Consider the following 26,794-nt stretch of genomic DNA (forward strand, 5'->3'; position numbering starts at 1 on the left):
TGCTGATAGAGAAATGTGAGTTGGGAAGTAGATTAAGACAAAAAGTTTCAAGAAACTTGTTACTTTGCTCTCAAGTCAAAGGGAGAGCCTTTAGACATCCATAACCAAAATTTTAAAGGTGCATAATTAGCTACTCATTAAAGGGCAGTTTGGTTAAATTAATAGCTATGCTTTGTCATAAAGGTGAACTGGAATTAAGAATCAAAGCAACCACACTCCTAGAATATCTTTATGTATATTCATGCTTGTCTTGAAAAACACAACAGTTCCTTCCTTTCTTCTCTTTCATGTTACAAGTTCATCTTTGTTTTGGCCCATAATTTATTACTTTTTTAGTATATATGTGTATATGCACATATACATATGTGTATATCTTCTAAATTACCCTGTTTCCACTTGCTATAAACAACACTTTATAAAGTCCCAGCTCTCCTTTTGTGCTCTGTGTTCAGAAACCTCCCATCTCTGCAAGTAAGGCTGCAAACCTGAGTTGATGCAGCAACTCCCATTGCTTTAGTTTTACCCATTTTGAAATGCATACTGTGCCCTCCTCCTCTTGTTTGCTTCATGTCTATTACCCACAGCACTCTCTTCTTTCTCCTTTGTATCCTTCTCCAGAGGGTTCAGCAAAACCTGCACTGACTTCTTTCTTCCAGTTGCATTTATTTTTCCCGTACCTGTCCTGTCTGACAGATTTTTATTAGCTCCTGAATAAAGTTGCAAGTTGTTCAGGGCAAGGACTGTCTTTACTTTCTATGGACCTTCAGTGTGTTCTGAGGTCAGAGCCTGCTATTCTGATCTCCTCTGGCATGTGCAGGCCCTAAGCTGAGAATGAGGAGTTGTTCAAGCTTGTGGAAATTCTCTTTCCTTTTCCAAATCTGTGTGCTTTTGAAAGTGTCAGCAATGTTTGTTTGCTAAGAAACGCTGCCAGCTCTTTCAGCCACCCTGCTGGGGCCGGCCTGGCTCCAAGCAGCCTGGATGAGGTCATGAGCTCTGGAGTAACTGGATTCAGCATCTTACCTCTCTGGAAACAGAACCTCACAATAGGAGAGACAACAAACAGACAGGAGAAGAAAATAACCTGGTAAGAAAATAGTTTTCTCTTCTTAAACCCTGCTCTTCATTTTATTTCCACTGGATGGCCTAAACCTTTCAGTCCTTCCCCCTCTCCTCCACTATTTTGCAAAGGATCCAAAGTAGCAACAGCAGTGAGAGAGTGCAGGATGGTGGAGGCAGAGCTGGTGTCTGTACTGCAGTTGCTACTACACAGCTTCAAAATTCTTTGGACTTCACAGGTGTTTATTTTTGTTGTACATTATCTTTCATTCTTGCTTTAAGATGGCTCCTTCCAATCCTATCTTTACTTCCAGTCAAAGCTCGTAATTCACAAAACCCAATTATCAGCATGCTGTTTCAGGTCTGCAGCCAAATGAAAAACTTGCAGATGAGTTTTAGGCTAATTTTTCAAATGTCTGGGTAGCGTGCTGTGTGATTCAGCACCAATAACCATTTTGGTGCATATATAATATAAGTATTTTCCTTATTTTTACATGGAGAACCGGATTTTTAAAATTACATGCCTAAAATAATCCAGCAGATCAGTGTGAAAACTCAGATGAGGAGCTGTTTCTCCAGGCACAGAGGCTTTGCATCGCAGAGCATTCACTAATTCTTAACATTGTATAGATCTTTTATTTGATTCATAAATCTCTTAATCATGGGATAAGGCTGTTCAGTTATTTTTAACAAGCAACATACTATCGTAGAAATCTTGTAAATGAATTAGAAGTTTGACGTAACCCTCCATGTTTTATTTGCAGTTACAATAAAGAGCTCTAGGAGAAAAGAAAGGCAGAGGAAAAGCATTGCATAAGGAATTATTTACAGCTTTATCATTTACAGGCTTTTTACCTAAATATAATAGCAGTTCTTGTAGCTACAACAGCAGTGCCTTGGGAAGGAATGATTAGTGAAGCTAGTCATCAGCAAATGAATAGGTTTGCATAAATACTAAGCCCACATTCTTTGCTTTTGCTCACAGAGTCTGGCATCCTTGAGTCTCAGTGTGCCTGACTCTGAACCAGAGGAGGGGGAGGGCGGCAGGCCTGGGTGGTTGCCAGCTGATGTTGGTTTTGGGAGGTCCTGTTCCCCCACATCAGTTTCTCTGGACTTCCAGAGAAACACCACCAGCTTTTGGCAGCAGTGTTGGCCACACAACCAGTGGGCACTGTTTAAATATGCTGAGTGTCAATAACAGAAGCAGCCATTATAAAATTTTACCTTGTCTTTGCATGAAACAGGGGCTCCATGGCTTAGGAGACTGGAGCAGGGATGGCTGATTCCACAGATGATCCAGTTACAGGCAAAGACATGGAAGATCTGACAAAAGGTTTGGAGGAACTCTGTGAGAGCTCTAAGGAGCAGAGTGAGGGGGTGTTGCTGCTTTCACACCTAAAAGAGCATCATCATCTTGTCTCTGTACTGAAGAAGAAAGTGGATGACACACACAAACGCTGCAGAGACCTGGAGCAGCTCAACATGGAGCTGGAGAAACTGAGGGCAGAGGATGCTGTGAAAATTAAAACCCTGACCCAGCGTGTTCAGTATTTGGAGGGGCGCTTCATGGATCTGGCCAAAAATCATGAAAAGATGATTCAGTTCAAAAATGAGCACAAAAAACAGCACATGCAGCTGTGGGAGGAGAACAGGCGCCTGCAGCAGGACAGGGAAGCACTCTTCAGCCAGGCTGTGAGGGTGAAGGAAGCTGAAGTGCTCCAGCTGGCTGCTCAGGCAAGGAAGCTCTCACAGCAGTTATGCTCCTTGCAGGAGAAATATGCTTATGAGAGTCACAGAGCCCAGGAGCGAGAGAAGGAGCTGCTGGAAGCTCAGAGCCAGCAAGCAGATGCCTACACCCAGGAGGTGGATTCACTGAAGAAGCAGCTGCAACTCCTACAGGAGAGGCACCAACAAGCTGCTGCAACGGCCAGGCAGGCAGAGAGTCAGCAGAGGGCTCAGGGGAGCGAGCTGCAGGCCAAGCTGGAAAAGGCACATGAAGAGAAAGAGCAGCTACTGAACCTGGCCATGGAGAGGAGCAAAGATCTGCAAGATAAGGAATGGGAGATTCAGAAACTGGAGGAGAAGCTAGAGACCATGGAAGAAGCCATGCGAAGAGAAGCAAGGTGCCTCAAGAAAGAGGCAGCAGCAGTAGGCAAAGATCTGAAGGCTCAAGAGCTCCAGGGACAGCTGGAACGCAGTAAGCAGGTGTACAATGAACTCTTGCTGCAGTTCGAGGCCTACAGAAAGCACAGTATGGACTTGCTGACTAAAGAGAGGGCTCTGAATGTCAAACTCCGTCACTTTGTTGCATAACTGCAGTTTGTTCTCCTCAACAGGTGCCTCTATAGTAACACATCCCTGAATGTTGTTCCTCTCCATGGGACCATCCTCTGGTTTCTTGATACCTTCCTCACCAGTTTAAACCCTCCTGCACTGACTGTTCTGTAGCCTTTTTTGCCATTTCACTTTTACAAAAGTAAATCACTACACTCTTAAATCCGAACATGGATCATTGAACCAGTCAAACCTCTGACATGAATGACTAGGGTGGAAAACATAAAATATGAATGTGATTTATTTAGTGCTAACCTCTGCTGAATCATATGTTTTCATTGTGTTGTTGTTGTTAAAAACCACTTTATTTTTCAACTTGACCAAAAGCTCAAACTCTTAGCCTTTAATATTTGATTCTGCTTTGAAGTTCAACAGAGGCTGGGCAAGTAAGAGGCTCTGAGGCTCCAAGAAAGAAATCCTACCTTCCAATATCTCTGCAATTCTCTAAATTCAGGAACTTAACAGGTAATCCGATAATATCATACAACATCTGATTTTCAAGCAAATTACTGTTTATAGTTTTCTAGTAGTCTTACCGATTTCTGCAGTCATTTAAACCCTATTTGATGCCAGAATAGTATTTATATCTCCATTCAGCTCAGAATAAATTGTCAAGTCTTTTGGGTGATTTCAGTCTGTTCTTTGGAACAGGATGATGTTCTAGATGTTCCACCAGGGTTTTTTTTCCTGTTTCTAACTGTTTTCTGCAGATAAATATTGGTGATACACTCTTCTATTTTGTGCATGTCTGGCAGCTTTTGACAAAAAGAAAAATCTTTCCTGTCAGCACTGTGGGGTACAGAGACCTCCCACTCTCTCTTGCTGGTCTCCTAGGCAAGAAGGAAGTTTTTTGCTGCTGAGTTTCAGCTCCTGCTCTTTAAGTATCTAACAAAAAAATCCCCCAGAAACCAAAACAACCACCATGATGGGCAAAATGGCATTCCCCATGTGGGCTATTGGCAGCTGCTGTCAGCGTACCTCAGGTTCTTTGCCACGTGCTTATGCCTTGGGATAACTCAAGAATTTAGGTAATGGATTGAATATTTCTTGGTCCTGAGTTTCTGTAAGCCACAGCACGGAAAAAACTTGGTATCTATGGAGGTCGTTTACAGAAATGACCAGAAGCAGCAGGTCTGGAGGCCAGTGACTAGTTTGTCTCAAGGACTGGCTGAACCAGATGTGGTTTCTGAATCTGGCACAGGTTTCCCAGAGGAGCTGTGGATGACCCCATCCCTGAAAGTGTTCAATGTGAGGTTGATGGGGCTCTGAGCAACCTAGTATAGTGAAAGGTTTACCAGCTCAAGGCGGGGGGGTTGGAACTAGGTGATTTTTAGGGTCCCTTTCAACCCAAACTGTTCTCTGATTCTGACTCTGCATAAGAAGCAGCTCCTATTATCCTTTCTTCTGACCTTCTCTGGACTGTCCTTGAACCCACGCAAAGCCAGGTAAGAAGTATTGCTCTACGACCTGCTGTGTGATGAACCACAGCATTTCTTCTGATCCTGGCTCCTGCAAGTGTCATCCCACATCTGTTTTATGGGCCACATTCTCCTACATTTTAACCACACTTCCCTGCCCCGAGGTGCCCATCCCACATTTAGTTAATCTCAGTGCTGGCAGCCACAGTGTAAACACCAACCTGACTCACTACGGCCCTGGTCTGAGAGCTGGCTGCTCTGTTTGAGTTAGTCCATAGGCAAGGAGCAGCACCTGTATTCCTCCATCACTGCAAGAGACCCTGACACCAGGTGCCTAAATACTCTAAAGCTGGGCAGAGGACACCTGCTTGCTGTGTGAGGGGACAGCCCCACAGGCCCCTGGGCCAGCCCCAGCCATGGGGTGTGGTGGGAAAGACCCCACATTCTGCACTCCTCAGGGACATCCCCCTTCCCACCCTTTGGCAAGGTCTATAGGTGAGAGACCTTCCCCTTACACACAAACCCCTTGTCACTGCCCCCATTCCCTCCTTCACCCCTCATCACACACACACACTCCTCTTGTACATCCACGTTTCCTATGCACCTCTCATAACCCCAACCACACACTTCTCCCCGCACACCTGCAGCCTCCCACACCTGTCACCCTGCTGTCCACAAAAATCAGATTTGTTACCTGGTGTGCAACAAGCCAGTAATTACACATGTGAGACATCAATTTATTTCAGAGTTGCACAAGCCTGGGTGCTCGGTGGTATTCCACAAATCAAACACATCAGCTATCAAAACCTTTTACAATTTATACACTTTAGCAAACAAGAGAATTGGTGTTACAAGCTACAAGTTACCTAGTTCTATTACTTAGTATTCTATCGGTTAATGATGCTCTCTTCCTAATCAGTTTGCATGCTCAATCCTTTTTTTGGGTCGGTGGTCCGTGAGTTGGTGGTTGGGATGTTCCCGTGCTGGAATTATGTTTTACCCAGTCGGGGCTGATTTAGCGCAGTTGCCGAGTTGGGTTTATTCATTTATTCCTTATCGTGGGAGTTCTGCCAGATGTCCTTGTGGCCCGTAAACTCTGCATTCTTTGTGTCCATTATCAGCGGTACATCCTTCTCCTCAAGCTTTGTAAACCTCCCCCTAGGTCTGAGGTCACTGAAACACGTTGTGCCCTTAAGAAGGCAGTTGCAGTGACAATTACTTAGTCCTAACACGTGGAAATCCCGTAGAGCTTGTTGGCCGCTCTCTGCTTTAGGGATCTCCATTCTCGTTGATAAGGCTTGGAAGTATACAAAGATCAAACGTCAAACACCGTCCTCTCTCAAGAAAATGTTTACATATTCCACATTCGGTAACAGTCCCCCCCCCCATTCCCAGACGCCGCTTTCCCGCGCGCGGGCGCAGTGGCGAGGCGCTTCCCCCCCCCCCCCCCCCGCACATCTCCCCCCCACGCGCCGCTTCCCGACAGGCCCCGCGGCGGGAGCGCCGGGCCGCAGCCTCGCGCCGCCCGCTGCCCGCAGGCTCCGTCCCGTCCCGCCGCTCCCGCCATGCGCCACAGCCTCACGCAGCTGCTGGCGGCCTCGGCCGGCGGCGCCAGCCCCTCGGGCGCCGTCTGGCCGCTGGCCGGAGCGGGGCAGGCCCCGAGAGGGCGGGATGGCGGCGGGGAAGGGGACCCGGGCCCCGCGCGGCCCAAACCGCAGCCGCCGCCGCGGCGGGAGCCCTCGGAGCCGCGGCGACCGGAGAAGGAGGCCGAGGCGCCCGGCGGCCCGCTGGAGGTGTGGGAGCAAGAGGACTGGTTCCCGGGGCTGGAGCTGGGAGACCTGCTGGAGGCGGCCCGGCCGGACTGGGACCTGGACGCGGAGCTGAGCGGCTGCTTCTGCGGGGACCCGGAGCCGCTGCCCGCGCCGGGCCAGGGCCCGCGGCCGGCGGCGCCCGGGCGGAGGAGCGGCGGGGCCGGGAGTCGGCTGAAGGCGGCGGCGGCGGCGCGGTTGAACCGGCTGAAGAAGAAGCAGTATGTGCTGGGGCTGGAGAGCCGCCTGCAAGGCCTGGCTGCTGAGAACCGGCAGCTGCGGGACCGCAACCGCGGCCTGAGCCGCCGCCTGCGAGAGCTGGAGCGGGAGAGCAGCTACCTGCGGGCTGTGCTGGCGAACCAGAGCGCGCTGGGGCAGCTGCTGAGCCGCCTCGCCGGGACCCGCGCTGGCGGGCTGCAGCTCAGCACCAGCCTCTTCAGGGACACGGGCAGCCCCCGCCGCCAGCAACAGCACCTCCAGCCCGCCGGCGAGAGCAGCGACCACGACTACGCGCTGCCCAGCTCCCGGCCCCGCGGCCTGGAGCAGGCGGCGGCTGAGACGGAGGAGGAGTGGGCGGCCCCCGGCGGGATCTGCCTGCACGTGGACCGGGATCAGGTGTCGGTGGAGTTCTGCTCCATCTGTGCTCGGCGGGCAGCGGCCTCCTTCAAAATGTAGGGTCAAGTACCTGCTGCAAGTGCTCGTGGGGTTCTCACCCGTAAGGGCCTCGCGTCGCGGCGGAGGAAGCAGGCGATGGTGCGGAGGAAAAGAATCCATACAGTGGTGATGGGGTGGTATTGGGGGAGATGCAAAGGAGGGGAACCTGGCGCTTGCTTAAGTGGCCAGAGTAACAAAAAAATTCTCTCGAACGGCACGTTGGGAGCCAGACGGTGGCCTTGGTTCGAGGTGCTGTAAATGTGGCGTGTGGACGGTAGTGGTGTGAGCCTGTGTGGCGATGGGAGTCGCGCAGAGCTGTGTGCAGCAGTGCGACAGTGGCCGTGCAGACTGACACGCGTGGTGCACACGCGGAGGTGCCGCCAGAGCCCGTTCGCAGCACTTGGGTGAAAAGATCATGCCGACTTGATGCATGAAGGTGTGCTCGGCTCCACTTCGCAGTAAAGATAATGCTGACTACCCGGTCTTGAGTCAGATAATGTCTAGCCTGCTTATCCTGAGGAGCCGAAAATGCTTGCTTAGAAAACCAAACAAAAACTCCATTATGACATCGTCACTGGACAGACTTAAGAAAATAGTAGTGATCGGCAAAAGAAAGCATGCATATAAAATTGTACTGCATCTCAGTTATACATTACTATTAAAACCTCTCTGACAGTTTCTCTTTTAGGTGGTTGCCCTGCCAGGCTCCGTTGTGTAGGGGTTAAAGAACAGTCGTTTTCCACCTCGCAACCTGGTAAGGATCAATATATTCCCATAATGTGGTATCAGACAGCTTGCTTTGCTTATCCCAGTCTCTTTGTAATGACTGGTTCAGAAAATGATTTCTCTGGTCCTTGGCATACTCTGCCAAAATGTTTCTAGCTCTGGATGACAACTAATAGTAAAGGTTACAATCACATCATTCTCATTAGCTGTTTTCCTGGTTTAGTTTTTGAAACAAATACGTTGGGCTACATAGTAGCCAATGCAGGAGCTGCATTTTGAATTAAAAAAAATGTTCGTGCCATTCGAAATAGAAATTTCCTATTAAACCAAGTATCTGATGAGCTGAAAAAGGAAAATAAGCTAATAAGGAGGACGTGACATTTGTAGCTTTCAGGGGACTGTCCCAAAAGTCCAAGTAAATTGCTTTTTGAATGAAAAAGAAAAGGAATTTGTGACCTGTTGGTTTAAAATGCTGTCTAGTGTTAGGGATTCACGGTACCTCTCAAAAGCCCTTCTCTAGCATGCTCTAATTCACGGTGCAGTTTTACCTGATGAAACAGCCTGAGCACTGGTTAAATCTCTGCAGAGGAACCCTCACATAGAGGATTCAGTCTTGCATGGACCTCTGAGGAGAATTAGGCTTGAAGAATCAGTGCATCAAAGTAACTTCACCTTCCCATAAGTAAATCTCTGTGCCCATGCACACTGAAATTCCTGTGTTACTTCAGAGTAGCTTTAACTTTTAAAAATATTGCATGTCTACGCATGTGCTTAACTCTACTGTAGAGTTCTTAATTTAGCCTCTTGCAGTATCCAGAAATCTATAACCAGATACAATTAAGCACAGTTTGGAGATGAGCAAATATGTATCTTGAGGCTAATTGTATGAAAAACGCTCCATAATTGCTCCTGAGATAAGAGGAAAAAATAGTTTGACAGACAAATGGTGTGTGTTTTCTTGTACTAGTCAGTGTTTCTCCCTATCACAAAAGATGAGTGGGCTCTTTTTTCAGTTGTATTATAATGTTTAGGTTGTTTAAATGTATGTCAGTTGGGGGAAGAAGGATTGTGAAAATGATAATATGTAAAGTGAGGTCTCACAAAGAATACTTTTCTAAAACAGCTTCATTTATTAATTTCTAAAAAAAAAAAAAGCTATTATTTAGTGTTCCTGAAGTCTTGTTTCTTAAAGCCTTAAATTTTGTGTTTAAGGCTAAATAGGTGAAAGCATTTTCTCCTAGTCATTTGCCTTATTGGTGCTAAACTCTGTCACGTGTTCATCAGTAGAAAAGGAGTTTGATTTTTCTTTGTGAAACATCACTGTGTGATAAAGTATATGTGTATTTAGCATCCTTGTTTTTCTTTATGCTAAAGTGGATTCAGCTGTGTTGGGGCAGAAGAGACGGGACCAGCTGCTGGCCACATTTCCTGCTTTATTTTAAAAGGTAGTATAAGAAATGAGAATAAAGAGGTAACAGGGCTTTTGCTGTCTTCGGTTAAAAAAAAAGAAAAAGTTGAATGCTGGGATTATTTACTGTCATTCAAGATGATATTTTTTTTAAAGGCAGTATTCTATCAACCAGGTTTTACTCCACCGTGTGCAGAATTCCATCTGTTCAAGGGATATTGCCAGCACAAAAGAGACTTAGTGGGATATTGTGACCTTACACCTCTGTGCTGTGGGGGCATCAACAGGGCTGTTCAAAGTTCCAGTCTTAACTTGGGTACCTCTGCTGTAACTGGTGGGTTATGGGTTAACCAGTGCAGAGGAGTCAGAGTTAACCACCAGCACCTGCACTGACTGATATGCAAAATGGAAATAATAGAGATTCAACCTAATCTCAACCTGCCTAGCTCAGACTTCATGAACGTGCTTTATTTTGCAATTTTGATGTGCTTGAGGAAAAGAGAAACACTAATGTAGCAAGCATGGGATGTTCCAGTGGCGTTTTTATGGTTACTTCAGTGTAGGAGTGTTTTTTAAGTTAATTTAAATATGCATTCTTTCTTGTTGCATCACTTCTAAATGGCAGGGTCAGGGACAGTTCTTCTGGCCTCTGCTGTGAACCTGCACAATGCTCTGTTGGGACACGACCTGTGGCTGTGTCTGAGAGCAGCTGATTTTCTGACATGCAAAATGGTGTATTATGGTACAAGAACAAGGTCAAGTCCCAAGAAAGTCAGTGGCTGCAGGCATTTCTAGTGCCTACTGAATCATATTTAAACCAAATAGAAGGGAGGAAGTTATTTGAAACTCTAACCAACTGTACTATCTGTATGGTGTATTATTAATGTAGCTTTTTGAAGTGAAAGCCTTGAAATGACATAAATTAATACTTGAAAATATATTGTAAATGTTTCTTTGTAATTGTGCCATTCAGATAAGAATACAATATCATAATAAAATCAGACTTGTTGATCTTTCAGTTTATGGGCTCAAATGTTTTTTCATGTTTTTCTTTTTGTGAATGACTTGGTTCATTAAAGTGGTAAAACAGAAAGGGGAAAAGTGTTGCTCCTATCTCTGGGTCATCAACTGGAAAACAAAATGGATCAGGGTATGCAGGAGAAATGTTCTTGCTCATCTGTCTTTAAAGGTAGTTTTGTGGTGAGGACAGCACAAAGGTGTTACTCCTTGAACTGCATTTAGAGCTTTACTTCTGAGAATCAGCACTTCTTGTATTTCACAGTTCTTAATTTTTTATTAACATGGCTATATTTGATCAATATACCACGGAGGAGTAAAATACTTACATAAACCCTTCTGTGGTCTGTTGGCATCTTCCTCCTTTCTGTTCTATTTTTAGACTCTGAAGTTTCATGCCTGGTTAATTACAGGCTGTTGAATCACAATCTTTGATCAAATTGCTATTTCCACACTAAACACCGGAGTGAGTGTTAAAAACAAAAGGTTTGACAGTGCTGAAAGGACAGAACATTTTCAATGCTCCAGAGTGAGCCATGTGCTTTATGTTCAGGTTTCTGCTCATCTTAAATGCTTTATTTGTAGAGGACAGTTTAAAATAGTGCACTGGCTTTCTAGCATGAGGGGATTCTAGTGGAAGTGGTCTGCAGCTTGATAAAAAGGAGCATTTCACAAAAAATACTGCATGAAAATGTAAAAGCATCCTGTCATGGTCTGCCTTTTTGGCCTCTAGTCATAGGAAATATCCTGTTCAGCACTGAAACATGTTTGGTAAATTGTACGTACCACAGAACCAAGTCCTGCCAGTGTTCTGCTGCACAGCTATGCTACCTGCATTTACCTTTTTTTTTTTTTTTTTTTTTTTTTTTCCCCCTAACACAGTCACTTGAAGACTATTTAGCATTTAAAACAATTTCATGCTCAGTTCTCCTTTAGACCTTTGGAGTTTGATTCTGGTGCTGTGACTCTTGGTAGTGTTGTTAAAGAACTTCTTTCCTCTGAAGAGCTTTGCAGCATTTGGTATTTAAAAACAAATTGGTGCTTCTGTAATCTGTAGCTGCCTGGAGAGATGGTATCAAAGAAAGTACAGGGACCCATGTTCCAACACTTAGCATTTCTTGGTACTTCCAGAGAATTTGATTTCTCATACCATTTGTAAAAATTGTAATCAGTTTTCCCTGAAACACAGGAGTCTTGGCAAAATACAAAGGCCTTTCGTACATCTACTGATTTTTAAAATGCTGTGTTTTTTAGAGTTTGTAGTTAAGGAGGTTTTCTGCTGGAATCAGCAATATTCTGGTTATAGGGCTGTATTTACTATTAGTTACCCTGTAAAATGTCTGAAGGATATGTTAGGTATGGGAGCTGTTCAAATGGACTCAGTTTAAAGAGCACCCTGTGCAAAAATTGCATGTTACCGTGCAATTCTGCTGATTCTACATTTTTCCACCCAGTTTAAGTGGGATGTGCAGATGTGGAGAAATAACTCTGCCTGTGCTCATTAGCAGGAAGATGCCAAGGGCAGGACTTGCATATGTACCAGGAGGATGAGGGTGTCATTTGCAGGAGCTGTAGAACAGAGTGTAATGTTGAGACAGCATTTAGAATGGTGCAGCTAGAAGATGAAAGTGGTGCTTTTTTAGTATTTCTGTTGGCTCTTATCTGTGGCCATTCTTGGCATTCTTTTGGCCATAGTTCAGACTTGGAGTAGCCTGAAGTCCTTTCTCTGGGATATGTAGCCTGTGCCTGGCTTGTTTCTACTACAACGGTGGAAGAAAGGATCCAGCTAACACCTGTTCTCACTCAGTGTTGGTGGGGAGTTTATTACAGTTGTCAGAGGCCCAGGACTGGTTCTCCGGGGTTGTAGGAGGTAGCTCAGATCCTGTGTATGAAACAGGGAATGGAAGGAGCATTCCCAGACTCCTGTGTAGACACTCCTCCACATGCATGCATGCCAGAACTGGGATAGTATCTTGCTGTCCTGTGGAATTCTAAAACCATTTCAGACTGATTAACTTCTGAGAACAGTTCTTCCCCTCAATAGTTTAAGGAGGAGTACAGAGGGTGTAATTGAAAAGTTTCCTTGTTCACAAACAAAGCACCTTTCTAGTCTCCGGTGTGTTCAGCTGACCCATAATGTGACTAGTGCTCAACATGTACATGCTTGCAATTTGTGTGTTCATCAGTGATGCTGGAAAAAACTATCAGTCTTTGCAACTTGCTAAAAATGTTAAGGAATGTAACTTTTTTTTTTTTTTTTTAAAATATACAATCTTCACCTTTCACTTTAAGAAATTAGTATCTAAAAGGATGTGATTTGTCCAGGTCAGATCACTGATGTTTATCAGAACATGCATTTTGGTGACTGAGGATATTTAATACTTCAGTTTATACCAAAATGAAAGTAGTACATGGAAGGGAAGATCCTTTTGAATCTCACCCTTTAATAAGCACTGAAATCTATTAATGGTATTTTAACTCTATCATGTTAAACACTTGCAGTAATCACTGAGCCAATCATTGTCATTCTTCAAGATACTATTGCACAATAACACCTTTATTTTATGTTTTTATTATCACAGGTAAGTGGTTCTGTTGGTTAAAGTCTGATGGCTTCCGGAGATAAGACAATTCACTGTCATGTAAAATACTTGCTCCATAAGAAGCTCCAGTCGGGGTGATGAAGGTAAGGCCAAGTGTCTGGGAGCAGACCAGGAGGGGAACAGCATGTGGCACAGCAACACTTTGAATCGAGAAAAACTAAATGATCTCTACACCTAACAACAACAGGGAGTCAGTATTGCTGCTTCCCTGTACAAATCAGGCTGCTGCTTCTGGTTACAGAGAAAGAATACATCGTGTTCCTGCTATAATGACCCATTTTTAAGGAAAAGGTAGATAAAGATGATGAAACTCCTTCAATATATTTTTATCAGCATTACAGCATAAATTATAACCCCTTTCAATTAAAGGTCTCAGTGCTGAATTCTTAATTTTCATTAATAAATAGTTCCACATGCATCTCTGGGGATGCTAGAAATTTTACTGGAGTGACTGTTGATCAGTAACTAGAGCTTTTACAGTTACAGAATCACTTGGGTTTGGAAAAGACCCCCAGGATCATCGAGTCATCACTAACTCCGCAACTAGACCATGGCACCAAGCACCACATGGAGTGGTTTCTTGAACAGCCCCAGGGATGGTGACTCCTGCCACCTCCTGGGCAGTCCATACCAGTGCTTAACAAGCCTTTCTGTAAAGAAATTCCTCCTGATGTTCAACCTGAACCTTCCCTAGCACCGTTTGAGGCCGTTTCCTCTTGTCCTGTCACTTGTTGCCTGGGAGAAGAGGCCAACCCCTGTCTGCGGGGGTTTAGACCATGCATCAGATTGAGAGTATTGCTTCTGTAGAAGAATTCTGTAGAAGAATTTAGCTCTCAGTCTGCAGAATACACTAAAGATACCTCATGCAGTAAGGAGAGCTGCAATTTATAGTGCTCTAGAACGTATAGCCACCAATGCAAAGACACACCTAACTCATAAATGCATTACTCTGGACCACTGATCTTAGATGTAGCTGAGATATCCCAGTAACAGCACTGGCCCTCAAAGGCCTCTTGACACAGCCATCCTTCAGGAAAAGACTTAATTTCAAGGCAGAATGATGACAAGGCCAAGGGCTGTTTTTTTGATATGCTGGGAAGCCTGACACGACCATCAGTCCTGACTGCTCTGTGATAAAAGTGTTCTCTACAGCGTGACCCATCTAACAGTGTAAAAGGGGCAAGCTTGTGACAGAAATTTTGTGCTAGCAGAATGGAGAAAAGGGAGAAAAAGACTTTGAGGAATCTCTAGTACAATCATGCCTTGATCTTCCCCCTTTTTTAAAAAAAAATCTCTATGGTTTGCATTAAGAAGGAAAAAAAAAAATTTTCAAGAATACTCATTTTTTACAGCTTGGAAAAGTTGTAGCATTACCTTAGAACCAAACATTAAGCAGGCACTATAAATGCTTTCTTGCCTCCCATTTCCAATGCAACACACCTGCCTATTATTCATATGTATACACTAAACTGAGCATAATGAGAAGTTTAACCTGCACTTAAGTTCAAAACTTGAAAAATGCCAGTGCATTTGAAAAAATGAAAAATACATAATTTTTGTATTAAAAAGACCCAGCAACACTTCTTTTTCTTGTTTATTATGGTTACTTATCCAAAGCAATTGAAAAGATGCTTTACTTCATTCAGGTAGCTCTTCAGGATCCCTGCTAGTATTCATCTGCAACAGCATTTTGATATATATTCCATGCTCTTTAGTGGCAAGATACAATCCAGTCAGAACCTGCACCAGTATACCCACACTCATCTTTCTAAAGACAGGCTGAGCAGTTGTGAGCCAGTAGCGTAGCAGATTTTCTTTCCCCGGCAAGGGAGTTGACATATACCTGAACAACAGAAACAGTGGTAGAAACTTATTTTTTTTTTTCCAAGCAAGTATCCAGATTTAACAAAAATATTTATGCAGATAGTGATTTTCTTTTCCTTCTCCTAAGTTATATTCACCTGGTGTTGTAATTCTCTAGGGGAATGGTTTCTCCCTTCTGACCCCCTGGAGTTTCCTTTCCACACAGAATAACCCTTCCTCCTTCTCTGACCCTATTGGCTATGGTCTAACTATCTTTTCCCTGAGCGGGGGGCTATATAATGCCTCACCTTTCCTTGTTTGTCCTCCTTCCCCCCTGGAATTTCGAAGAATAAATGCCTGGGACAAAGGTCCTGGGGAAAGGGCCTCTTCTGATATCTTTATCTCATCCTTGGTAAAATTCCCTCCAAAGCCTCCTAATAACTGAGCAAGCTCAAGTCCCCTGAGGCGGGCAGAGCGTATTTTTACAATCTGGTGGTACTGAGCTCTCTGGATAAATGCTTTAGAACATCCTGACCACGCCCTGGGTCTCACCAAGCCTTACCCTGTCCTTGCTGTGCTCTGAATTAATTACACAGAGTGACATCTGGCAGGGACTTTGGCTGCTGGGCACTGCCCAAGGTCAGTGAGGTCTCCTGGCTGTCCAGCCACCACTGCACACACCCAGGCACACCCTGGGAGACTTGGAAGGTTCCTGCTAAACACAAGGGCTTTCCAATGGATCACTTTGCACATCTTATTTCACTTCGGTGTAGATCTTACAAACTTCACTTTGTAATTACATGACCTTAATGTAAATCTCCTTCCACATCCTAAATGTCCACAAGAAGACAAGTGTGCACAGATTAAATATCTACAGAATTCACCCTTAGAACTGAACATTTAACCCATAAATACATTTCAGTCAATACACTGCAGGTAAGTAAGACATACCTGGCTGCAAGGCTGGCATTCAAGGGGATAGCCAGGAAAATGGGATAGAAACCACCCACAACAGCACCTATTAATCCTCCTCTGATCATAGCACAGACTTCACAGTTCAGCTGACCTGCACAGCAAACAATACTTCACTGCCAAGATCCACACATGCTCCACCACATCAGTTTATAAGCTGCCACCACATCAGTTTATAAGCTGCGTGCAAGAACCTGAAAACAGGCTCTTGACAGAAACTTCCAGGCTGTACAGGTATGCAAAAAATTATAAAGGAGGACTCTCCTTTTAAAAAACAACAAAAAATCCCCAAACCAAAACAAACAGTCCCAAAACAAAAACTGAGACAAAACCAAAAACAATCACTCCCGCTCCAATCCATGAGGAATTTATCATTCAAAAGTTGACCTTCAAATGAAATTGTACAGCTGGGGGGAAACTGGACTGCTTTGTTGCAGTCACTTTTACATGACTTTGAGTGAAAAATACTGAAAATAAGTAATATGTAAAAGAATTTTTTTAGAAATATGTATAAACATATGTCTCTCCCATTCCGCTTTGAGAACTCACTGCTGTCCAATGCATTCTGTTTTTCAAACTCTGCTTTACAAACAACTTTTTTAAGACCACAACAGTTTAAGAGCAGGGAGAAAAAGTGTTACATTGTGTACAGAAAGCAAAGCCTTTTCAAAGGAAAAAAAAAAAAAAGGAATAAAGAGGTTTTTACCTGAAAATAAAGGCTCATGCACAAAAGCTTCATAAACTACTGCTGTTGAAAGAAATGGAATAACAGCCATTGGCACACCAGACACCAAGGAAGCCTTTCTGACATGTAAGATGCTCCTGAAAAAATTATTTGCTGCTAAGCCACATAAGCTTGAATTTGCTGCTAGGAAGTATTTTCCATGATTACAAAGGTTCCTGTGAAAGAAGGAAAGTCATTTCAGCAACTGAGAACTGTAAAAAAGTTTAGTTTAGTCAACACTACAGTTCCCTTCTGAAAATCTGCAACAAGGGGTAAGAGATGTAAATCTCTCACTGGTGCAAAATGGAAAGTAACTACTTTCAAAAGCAGCCAGTGCAGCATCCTTTGTTACATGTCTGAGTTTACACACACTTCAAGAGTGAAGTGACAGGTTGAGAAGCTCTTGCTACAGTTTTTTTCCCCCATTATTATAGTTAATGGAAACTTCATTAAACCTCTCCTAATAAGCATGTTTCTAAGGGTAATATTTCCTGAAAAGAAATGAGGAAATATATATACAATAAGACATATAATTTTAAAAAGTCAAGTCAATCTACTTATAATTCTTCTACATTTTAATGTTTTGAGTAACATTAAGCACTAAAAAAATAATATGGAAAATATGTCAGAGATGTACTTGCTAAACTTGCAAAACTTAAAACACAAAAAATGTCAGACATCAAGGACACCAGCTATTTCTTGTTTTGAATAGGAAAATTCAAATTTGCTTTTTTGCAATCACAGGCAGTGAGACACAGGCAAGCACATCAATAAATACGGAGGACTGAGATTAAAATTTTAGCAGCATATTTATGTATCCAAACCAGAGCAAATTAATGTACCCAGGACCAGCAGGATCTACTTAGTGAGGTACAGAACTGCTACAATGTACAAAAGAAAAGAAAAGGAGGATGGAAGAGTTGGGGTTTGTGTTTTTTTGTTTGTTTGAGCTCCCTAGTGTTAAGAACAAGTGCTTGGGTAAACAGGAACTCTCAGTTTGACTGCAGCATGCTTGCTCTTCCTTTCCAGACATTAGTGAGCTCCCCTCTGGGTACAAGCTGTCGGTCCTGCCAGCAGCTGGCAGCTACTTCTTTCCAAGGCCCAGCAATCTGTAAGTCTGGAGTTCCTATTCAGACATTACCACATCACTGCCGGGTATCTGCCTCCCCTGCTCTCCTGGGGAAGGAGGAGTTTTGGAGGCTGAACCTGAGGGCAGCAGATCCTACACAAAGTTGCAGCCTTTTCTTTCTCACCTCTGGGGAAGGTCCTGTGTTACTACCAGCAGTTTGTTTAGCCAGCAATTTAATCCTATTAAAAATATATAAAAAAATAAGCTTCTGATTGCTCTTATTTCTAAAAAATTTATCCAAGCTGATACACACATGCAAATGGCTCCTCACAGAACCAGCTCAGGTCCAGTAAGGTTTTGCAGTGACATGCAGTATCACAAACCAAAAGGTCATTTGTGAGGGCCAGAAGGCATTTAGCTGGCTTTGTGCTGCACAGAACCCTGCAGGACTCCAGCTGACTCCTCCACCACCACCTGGATACCTTAGTCTGGCCTTCCTGAAACAGGAAGCAGTGCAGAATGAAATGCAGAAACCAGCAGGTTGATGCTCACTCAGTTCTGGCCCCAGGCCAGCCCTGCTGGACACAAGATGACTCCAGAGAATCACATTTCAGTTTCCTAGAAAATCACAGCATAGGACTGTGAGAATGCTCAGAGCCAGTCAGGGCTGATCAGCCATCCCAGAACCCTAAGCACTGGGGAGCACCTGCCAGAAACCAGCTGAGCAGGACCAGAGCCAACACTGAAATAACCACATTGTAGAAAACATAGAACAAGTTTTCTGTTCTGGACGATACCAAACATCTTCACAATTAAATAATTTTGTTACTGCAAGGGAATTTTGTAATATAAGGAAAAAGAAAAGCCTCCAAGATTTGAAATGTTTGATGCACTTATCTTCATTTATTTTACCAGCACTTACTGATCTGCTTTAGGAAGCTCATTGAACATCTTTTGTATGATTTCCATCCGCTTAAATCTTTCCAAAATAAGTCTTTGCTGCGGAGAATCTAGTTCAAGAAACTCTCTTCCTGTCATCTTGAAGTCCTGGATCATAAGGAAAAAATAAACAAATGTAATCAAAGTTGCATAGCCCCAGTGTGACTCAAATAAACATTGAGACTCTTTGCCACTATGAATCACAAATGCATTTCCTATTTTGCATGGCAATACTCCAGGTTTAAATTGACTTAACTGTCAAATAGAGCTGTAAGAAAAAACCCCAACCAAATAAATCCCTATTTGTAAACATAAATCAGAAAGCATACAGTTGCAGTGGGTTTGTGTGGCAAGATTTTGATAGCAGGGGGGATGCAAGGGTGGCTTCTGAGATGCCAGGAGCTTCCTCTGTGTCCAACAGAGTCTGTTCCAGCTGGCTCCAAGACAGACCTGCTGCTGGCCAAGTCTAAGCTCAACCACTACAGTGGTAGTGTGTGGCAGAAAGTCGAGAAAGGGTAAAAACTGCTGCACAACAGTAGCTGGAAAAGAGGAGTGACGGGAAGAGCCCTGCAGACACCAAGGTCAGTGCAGAAGGAAGGGCAGGAGGTGCTCCAGGCACCAGAGCTGAGATTCCCTGCAGCCCATGGTGAGGCAGCTGTGCCCCTGCTGCCCATGGAGTTCCTCATGGAGCAGAGATCTATCTGCAGCCCCTGGAGGATCCCCTGGCAGAGCAGGTGGATGCCCAAAGGAGGCTGTGACCCAGTGGGAGGCCCGTCCTGGAGCAGGCTCCTGGCAGGATATGTGGCCACACGGGGAGAAGAGCCCAGGCTGGAGTGGGTTCCTGGCAGGACCTGTGAGCCCGAGGGGTCCCACAGTGCTACTGAAGGACTGACCCCTGTGGAAGGGCCCCACGCTGGAGGAATTCATAGGGAACTGCAGTCTGTGGAAAGGACTCCCGTTGGAGAAGTCTGTGGAGAACTGTCTCCTGTGGACGGGACCACACACTGGAAAAGAGTGCAAGGAGGAAGGGGTGGTAGAGACAACTTGTGATGAACTGACTACAACCCCCATTCCCTGTCTCCCTGTGCTTCTAAGACGCAGGAGAACATAGAGAAAAACAGGAGTAAAGCGAGGGGTGGAGGGAAGGTGTTTTGAGGATTTGGCTTTATTTCTCATTATCCTATTCTGATTTGATTGAAAATATATTCTATTTCCCTGAAGTTTACTGTTTTGACTGTAATGGTAATTGGTGAGTGATCTCCCCATCTTACCACAACCCCTGAGCTTTTATTCATACCTTCTCCCTGTCCAGTTGAGGGGGGTGGAAAGTGCTAAGAGCACCTTGGTGCCACCCGAGGCCAACCCTTTAGAACAGCTCTTGATTACACTTGGGAGTTTAGTGATTCCAGTGCTTCCTTTCCTGCACATTTTACTGCAGAGGAAATTCGCCCAAACTTACTTTGCCAATCATACTTACCTTAAGTTTCTTTTATAATGTTAAGGCTGTGTCCTAAGCCCTACCTACGGGACTGAGCCTGCTTCGGATCGGGCTTGGCAGGATGCGGGAGCGCAGAACGCGGGACGAGCGGGCAGGATCTCAGCGGGATCGCTCCAGGCCGCCTGAGGAGGGTCCTCAGCCCTGTGCTTTGGGATCCCACAGACAGCACGTCACGGAGCTGGAAGCACCCCCCTCTCCCTGAGCCTTGCACACGGCGCGTACACGCCTCTCCCGGAGCCCTGCGCGCCGCTGGAGGCAGAGGGAGCCCTCCCAAAGCACAGGCCACAACCCTCACCCCGGGAAACTGCGGCTCGACCTCGACCTTCAACCCCACCGCGACCAGCCGCTGCCCCCGCACCACGCTGACCTCCCCCCGGCCTCCCCGCCGGGCTCAGGCTCCGACCTTGAGCCGTACGGGCGGACACGGCCCCGCCGTCCTCACCGAGCCCTTCCCGCCGCCTACAACATGGCTCCTCCCACATCATGCCCTCCCCGTGGGCGCCGCCATCTTGCTCGTTCACATGACCCAGGGCCATCAAAGGCCGCCTGTAATTGGGCCGTTGGCCGCCGGCCCAGCATGGCGGCCGCCGATTGGCCGCGGGCCGGCAGGCGGGGCCCAGCGCTGGTTGCCGGGGCGGCGGATGGCGGCGGCGGCTCCTCGATGGCGGCGGGGCTGAGCTCTGACCGTGCACCGGCGGCCGGGACGCGGGGACTCCCCCTTCGGTGCGGGGAGGCCCAGTCCTCGGGGTAACCCGCTGACCCTCTCCCCTCAGCCCGTGGCCCTTCCCCGCCTGCCCCCTCAGCCCCCGCAATGCCCGCTGCCCTCCCTCCCGCTGCCCCCTTCCCTCGCCGCCGGCTCCTTTGTGCTCCCTCCCCGTCCCGCCCCCTTCGAGCGCCCCTCGCCCCGGCTGCGTCTCGCTTCGCCCCACCTCCAACCCTTCCCTCATCCCCTCAGCTCCTGCGTCTCGCCTGTCCCTCAGCACCCCGGGGGGAAATTGCCCTCGTTCTTAAACCTAGCCTGGCTCCGCCAGTTCACCTGCGCTCCATCCCGGTCCCCCGCCGACCCAGCCAGCCCTCCGTGTCTTGTTTCGCCTCAGAAAGCAGCAGGCAGACCCCTTTGCGTTCGGGAGAACCGGGGGAGGGTGGAGAGGGGAGGGGATGAGGGGGGACAGCCCCACAGTCCCTGCCCGCGGGATGCGGGGACGGGCAGATCCCGGCTGAGAACATGAGAGCAAAGCAGAGCCGCCCCCTGCACAAACACCGTCCCCGTCTCCCGGAGAAGACGATGCTCAGCAAAGCCCTGTCATGTGCATCGCAGCTCCTCGCTCTTGCGGGGAAGGGAAGCGTTCGGAGCTTGTCCGCCTTTCTCAGACTTTTCCTTAGCGAAATAGATGAGGAAAGTCTATCCCGTTTCTGTTTCTCTTTTTGTTTTTCCAGAAAAAGGGAGAGAGAGAGAGAGGCTGATGCTGAAGCCATCCAGCTGCGCTTCTGAGTGGGAAACTCCGGACTGATCTCATGGCTTGCTTTTTATTTCATTAATACTTCATTATCTCTGAAAATGAACCTTTTTGTGAAGCTCTTCTCCTAACTCTTCTTATTCCTCTTTCACGAGGTGGCTGCTGCTGTGCAAGGGAAGGAATGGCATGAAGTAAATGACTCCAGTATAAAGCAATCTGCTTTGCCCAAGTGCCCAGTGGGCAGCACTGTCACTTTAATAATTCCAGGTCAAGGGATTGCTTTCCTCGTTTTCAATCCTCTCTCTTAATACATGGGAGGATCAGAGGGACATTAAAGACCGTAAGGCTGGGTGGCTTGCAGATAATAAAAATGAAAGTGTCTGCCCAGTGACTTCTGTTGGGTAAGAGGGTGATATTTGAAGGCTCTTGTCTGGTGAGGAAAAAGGGATCATTTCAGTCTGCTGTGTAGACACCTAATACATAGCTAGCAAAATTAATTCAAGAAGTGAAAGAGCCTAAAGAGGCACTTCGGCAATTGTTTTTGTCTTCCTCCTTGTTTGGATTACTTGGGCGTTTTTGTCCTGCAAATAATATGTTTTTGAGCATGTACAGGTGGAGTATGAGACAGCTGCCTAGAGATGGACTGTGCCTTAACTGTATTGCATAAAATCTTTTAATTTTCAAACTTTGCTGCCAGAAGAGGAGTTATAATAAGGTTTTATATTGCCAAGGAACGTTTGCTCTTGTATTTTTATAGAGTCAAATATATTTTAAAAAAATTGAAAACATCTCTTAAAAAAGAATCAAAAAGCTTCTTTTGCCCCCTCCCTTTTTTTTTCTTTTTTTTTTTTTTTTTTTAATTTGTGGAGAGCGTCGGATGTCCAATCCAAGGGAACAGCAAGTGTTCATAGACATGAAGATTGAAGCTGCATTTCCTTACTGAACTGTAAAAGTGTTCTGCAATAGATAGTCAGTTCCTGACCTTGCAGAGTGTTCCAGTAGTACTTCGTTAGTACCTGTAAATAAGTGCTTGCAACCAGATTCAGAAGTAGGAAGAAGAATGCCAGTCAAGAAGAAAGGTGGGCTATGAAGCTTCATATCTCATATTGCATCTTCATTGTGTTAGTGTTGATTTCTAGTACCTAACAATTTCAAATTAAAAATGCTTTAATGGGGATTGGAAATCGTTTTTCTTTTGCATTGGAAATGGGGGGGAAAAAAATCTTTGGACTTAAAATAATGATTTTTTAAAAAGTAATTTTATGCTGTGTTTTATGTCAGATTTGGCCTCAAATGGTGTTTTTGTAAAGATCAGCCATCTGAGATTTTGAACAGACACCAAGAGAAAAGCTTAACGTTTAATTTTGTGAGAAGCCTCTCTTACAAACGCTAATAAATTTTAAAACCATAGTTTAATCTGTTATCTATTTGTTACACGTTTGGTGGATAAACATCAGCTATCAGTAGCAGCATAAATAAATAACAAAGTTTCAAGGCTAATTTTAAAAACAAGTTATGAGAGCTGTGTTTTGAAGGTGATTTAAACATGTTTTTTTTTTCACATGTGATTTTAATTAGCTTGAATTTCCATGCTTTACTACAATATAAAACTACTGTCCTTGAGGCTGAATTATGGCAGTATCTAAGAAAAGACAAACAGCCTTACATTTGGCCTCTTCTCACCTCAAGTTTGTGTTTGCAGCTTCGGAAAATGTGGCTTCCAGCATTCAAACAACAATTGGGAAGTACGTGAAGGCAAATTCTTACTCTGAAAACACTTGCAGACCTTAGGTTTTTTCTGGTTTCTTGCAAATTGGACACTGATTTAAAGTTTCTGAATATGCTAATAGAGTAAGGGTCATGTGAACCTTTTTTTATTCAGCTCATCTATCCAGATGTGCCTGGATCTGACAATACAAAACGTGGGGCAAAAAGTGAATGTTACAAACAGAAATGAGGATGTAATTGGTGTGACTTTGGATTCTCTTCCCTATAGGAATAACCCTTCATTAGTTATCAGTTAACATCTACTGTATAAATAATGATAAACCACACTGATTGCTAGAATTATTTTAATGAAAAAAACAATAAATGGGGTTTTGTGATTGCATTTTAAAAAATGACAGCTTTGAAAAGAAATTTCCAACCTGAAACATTTCAATGAATGGCAGTGTCATTCATGGAACCGCTTGCCATTGTGTGTAGTAAAGGTGGAAACGTGTGTGGAGGAGTTCCATTCTTAATAATTCATCCTGCTGTGCCATGAAAGTGTCACCCTGATGTACTGGTGAGGCTTCTGTATCCTAACTGTTTACAGAAGGAAAACTGAGGCTTTTCATAATTTAAGTTTTAATTGATTTAGGTGATTTACACTAAGGATGTTTCTGTGCCCGGTGTTCAGCTGTAATTCAGTTTCCGAATGCTTGCTGCAGGACTTCTGGGGTGAAATCTTACAGGCTCCTTAGTGCAGAAGTGAGGCTGGCAATCACAGCAGTCCCTTCTGGCCTTAAAAATCTGTGAATTTCATGTTTTTTTCCAGGCGGTTTGGGTCAGTCGTAGTGTACCTAAGCCAAGGCTTGACTTTCTTCTTTGGTGTTATAGGATGTGTGTTCTGGCAACATTAAAATATAAAGTCAAGAGACCCAAATATCCCCCTTGAAATACTTTAAATTTTCATATCAGTCAGTGTACTGAAGTTGCCAGTGTGAATGGATTTGATTATTAAAAGGGTATTGTTAAGAATGTATTTAAGCCTGAAAATTGCAGGATTAAAAAAGTTGGCAAATCAGCAACTTCATTGTGATTTTGAGCGACTTAATTTGTCTAGTTCATGCAATAGACTTTAACTTTCTAAACGTAATTAAAAGCGTGCTGGCAACTCTAAACATTCTACCGTTTTTAAAAAGATTGCTATTTTTTCAAGTAATCCCTGTAACTCCTATGAATGTTAGGGATATTGAAGGGATTCTTCCATGTTTGGTTTTTGGGGGTTTCTTTTCCCATTTTGCTTTATGACTTCGGCTGCAGTTTGTGGCCAACTAGTTTAGTGTTTCTAATGACGATGTATTTTCCCTTTCTGGGGAAAATGTGGGAGTTCATGTCTACTGTCCTTCCCATCGAGGGCATCTGTAGAAATCTCAGTGGGATACTCTCTTGTAGGCTGTGCAGAAGTATTTCAGTATCAGCATTGAGGACAGGATTATCCCTCTCCTTGTCAGCACTTCTTTCTGCATTGCTATTTTGGATTTGATTCAAATATTCTCCTAAAATCAGTTTGGAGACAGAGAAACCTGTGAAACAAGCTTTAAAACATACTGATATTTATCACTGGAAGTTGTTACCAAGCCCTGCTTTCTTTGGCACTGGCCAGTCCTGGGTGATTCTAAAGAACAACTGAAGCATTTTGGGAATTTACCTTTGAAATGGCTCTCACATCTAATACCAGTCTTCAAATTTCACATAGCTTTGCACCTAATTTCCACTTTACCCTGCTGTTTGGCGTGATGCCTGCCATCTTGCGTTTTTAAGTCCAGGCCTGTGTGGTTAGACAAAAAATAGTTTTCTTAATAATAAAAATCGTATAACTTATAGGAAGCTTTAATTTCTTATGGATGTGGAAAAAAAAAAAGGCTTGGTTCTGGTTCTGGTCATGTGTCAGTACCTGATTTCCACTGCCAGATGTGCTAGAGTGAAAATATTTTGTTTCTCTCACTTCAGTGTGGAGAGCAATGAGGCTCCACATTCCCAGGAATGTTCACAGAGTTCACTTTTTTGTTTAACTCTTGGACATGCTTGCTGGCAGTCTCAGCAAAAAGTGAAGCTGGAAAGGGAGTACAGGGAATCCTGTGGGGTTGGATGTGCTTTGGGTTTGGGATGAGAGATTGTGTGGATTGGTGCACTATTGCTGCACAATTAAACAGAGGGCTCTTCTCTTCGGCTTTTGCTCATCTCTAATTTTGAAGTATACTTAAAACTTTAAATCACACAAGACAGGCACCTGACTGTAGTTACAAAATGATTTTTTGGATGGAGCCATTTAGAGATGGAATGAGATGAACAATTTTGCAAAGTTAATAAATTCATTATTTTTGCTTGATTTTTAGTTTACTTTTGCAAACTAGGATATTTCTGAATAGAAATATGCATAGAAATATAATGGAATCTCTTGCTTCAATGTGAAATAGTACTATCATACAGAAGAAGTGAAGTTAGATTTTTGCATGGGTTTAGATGTCTACTTTCCCTCCCTCCCTTCCTGAGATACTTAGCTTGATTTCTGTTAACTGTAAGGGACTATATTTAGATCTGTAATTGCATATATTTTGGATTCATCAACAGAATAGTTAATAGCAAAAATGTTACTGTAATTCATTCATGTCTTTCACAGTGACAGAAAGAACTAATTAAATGCGTGCTCCTCTGTGATGGAGACCAGATTCCAGTTTTGGAGCCCTGCTTGTGATTCACACAGAGATGACAGGAACCCCCACATCTGGGTGCCGGGCTGCACATGTGCTTCTAGACTAACCCTGTCATCCTCCTTGCACGTCTAGCTGTGTCTTGGCAGTCAGAGATGAGTGTTGGGTTTTGTGCTGCCCTCACCCCAATTTGCATCTCTCACAGGGAGAGGGATTCTACCTTTAGTTGGACGAAACCTGTGGGCTGCTGTTAATACCATCTTGACTCGCCCCACCTTGTTGCCTGTTTATGAAGATGTGCTGATTCTGTCATGGAATAACTTCTTGCATCATTCCTTTTATATTAAAAATGCCTTCCAGGACATGTTTTATTAAGTATACATCAATGTCAAGAATTAAAATGTGTCAGTCTGATCCCATGTGGACAACTTCTGGGCCATTTAGAAGAATCTGACAGATGTGCTCTATTAAATGTTGGATTTTGTATGGAAATGCTGACTTTGTGGCTGGTCTGTTGAGAGGAAGGAGTCTGAAAACAACTCAGCAGGAACTTGTAAAGCAAAATTCATGAAGGACCAGACAAAGCTAGATCCCATTCACGCCCTAATTCTCTTTCAAGCTGGCAGCTTCTTTGTAGCTAGCAAAATTGAAACTTAGGATCATAACTTTTTGTGCTCAAAAATCTCAAATGTGGTTAGATCTTCTTACATTCTACAGCAGCAAATCCAACATACATTGGAAATTTTCTTTCTCTTTTGCTTGTAACAGGGAATTGGTATTACAAGATTTTTGTCCTTTCAGTTGCTGAATTAGAATTCTCAAATAAGTACATGGCTAAAAGGCTACCTCCTTCACTCCAAGTTTTGTTCCACTAACTCTCAGTTTTTACG

At 44.4% G+C, this 26,794-nt stretch overlaps 4 protein-coding genes across 14 annotated transcripts in view; 3 read left to right on the top strand and 1 right to left on the bottom strand.

Moving 5' to 3' along the window:
- The first annotated feature begins 1,001 nt into the window (after positions 1 to 1,001).
- Positions 1,002 to 3,983, top strand: CCDC89 (coiled-coil domain containing 89). The gene is made up of 2 exons (XM_066177403.1): positions 1,002 to 1,084; positions 2,301 to 3,983. The coding sequence occupies exon 2, from the start codon at positions 2,332 to 2,334 to the stop codon at positions 3,367 to 3,369; it is 1,038 nt and encodes a 345-aa protein (XP_066033500.1). The 5' UTR covers positions 1,002 to 1,084; positions 2,301 to 2,331; the 3' UTR covers positions 3,370 to 3,983.
- A 2,390-nt stretch (positions 3,984 to 6,373) lies between these two features.
- Positions 6,374 to 15,896, top strand: CREBZF (CREB/ATF bZIP transcription factor). Of its 6 annotated transcripts, none has more exons than XR_010719344.1 (4): positions 6,374 to 7,287; positions 7,947 to 8,024; positions 9,371 to 9,441; positions 13,505 to 15,896. XR_010719344.1 is itself a non-coding variant. In XM_066175635.1 (3 exons), the coding sequence occupies exons 1-2, from the start codon at positions 6,374 to 6,376 to the stop codon at positions 7,993 to 7,995; spliced, it is 963 nt and encodes a 320-aa protein (XP_066031732.1). In that variant the 3' UTR covers positions 7,996 to 8,024; positions 9,371 to 10,405. The 6 variants fall into 6 exon arrangements, 1 of the variants encoding a protein (XP_066031732.1); XR_010719342.1 differs by having other exon boundaries at positions 13,511 to 15,896; XR_010719343.1 differs by lacking the exon at positions 13,505 to 15,896 and adding an exon at positions 13,004 to 13,490.
- On the bottom strand, positions 14,606 to 20,577 carry LOC136285020 (transmembrane protein 126A-like). Of its 4 annotated transcripts, none has more exons than XM_066175637.1 (6): positions 20,433 to 20,577; positions 20,053 to 20,175; positions 18,515 to 18,639; positions 16,506 to 16,699; positions 15,779 to 15,893; positions 14,606 to 14,867 (listed from the first exon to the last, which is right to left on the bottom strand). In XM_066175637.1, exons 3-6 carry the CDS (start codon positions 18,628 to 18,630, stop codon positions 14,663 to 14,665), a joined length of 630 nt encoding a protein of 209 aa, XP_066031734.1. In that variant the 5' UTR covers positions 18,631 to 18,639; positions 20,053 to 20,175; positions 20,433 to 20,577; the 3' UTR covers positions 14,606 to 14,662. The 4 variants fall into 4 exon arrangements, with proteins under 4 accessions (XP_066031734.1, XP_066031733.1, XP_066031736.1 ...); XM_066175636.1 differs by having other exon boundaries at positions 20,009 to 20,175; positions 20,433 to 20,575; XM_066175639.1 differs by lacking the exon at positions 20,053 to 20,175.
- Positions 20,515 to 26,794, top strand: part of DLG2 (discs large MAGUK scaffold protein 2) — a 993,549-nt gene continuing 987,269 nt past the window's right edge. For 2 of the 3 annotated variants that reach the window (XM_066175626.1, XM_066175625.1), the window contains exons 1-2: positions 20,515 to 20,776; positions 21,467 to 22,565. In XM_066175626.1, coding sequence (XP_066031723.1) covers positions 22,547 to 22,565 — 19 coding nt within the window. In that variant the 5' untranslated portion in view covers positions 20,515 to 20,776; positions 21,467 to 22,546. The remainder of the gene's footprint in view (positions 20,777 to 21,466; positions 22,566 to 26,794) is intronic. The other variant, XM_066175627.1, reaches the window with a different exon arrangement.

Source organism: Chamaea fasciata, unplaced genomic scaffold (assembly GCF_029207755.1).
Source record: "Chamaea fasciata isolate MVZ Bird 193981 ecotype frontalis unplaced genomic scaffold, bChaFas1.0.hap1 SCAF_2, whole genome shotgun sequence".
Lineage (NCBI taxonomy): Eukaryota > Metazoa > Chordata > Aves > Passeriformes > Sylviidae > Chamaea > Chamaea fasciata.

What these genes read in the sequence shown, in the direction of transcription:
- CREBZF (XM_066175635.1), top strand. Translation starts at nt 6,374, where the DNA reads ATGCGCCACAGCCTCACGCAGCTGCTGGCGGCCTCGGCCGGCGGCGCC. An exon ending in GCAGCGGCCTCCTTCAAAAT is followed by an intron (nt 7,288 to 7,946) that starts GTAGGGTCAAGT and finishes CCTCTCTGACAG; the next exon opens with TTTCTCTTTTAGGTGGTTGC.
- CCDC89 (XM_066177403.1), top strand. Translation starts at nt 2,332, where the DNA reads ATGGCTGATTCCACAGATGATCCAGTTACAGGCAAAGACATGGAAGAT.
- LOC136285020 (XM_066175639.1), bottom strand. Translation starts at nt 18,630, where the DNA reads ATGACAGGAAGAGAGTTTCTTGAACTAGATTCTCCGCAGCAAAGACTT. An exon ending in GAGCTTCCTAAAGCAGATCA is followed by an intron (nt 16,700 to 18,514) that starts GTAAGTGCTGGT and finishes CTTCTTTCACAG; the next exon opens with GAACCTTTGTAATCATGGAA. An exon ending in GCATGAGCCTTTATTTTCAG is followed by an intron (nt 15,894 to 16,505) that starts GTAAAAACCTCT and finishes TTTGCTGTGCAG; the next exon opens with GTCAGCTGAACTGTGAAGTC.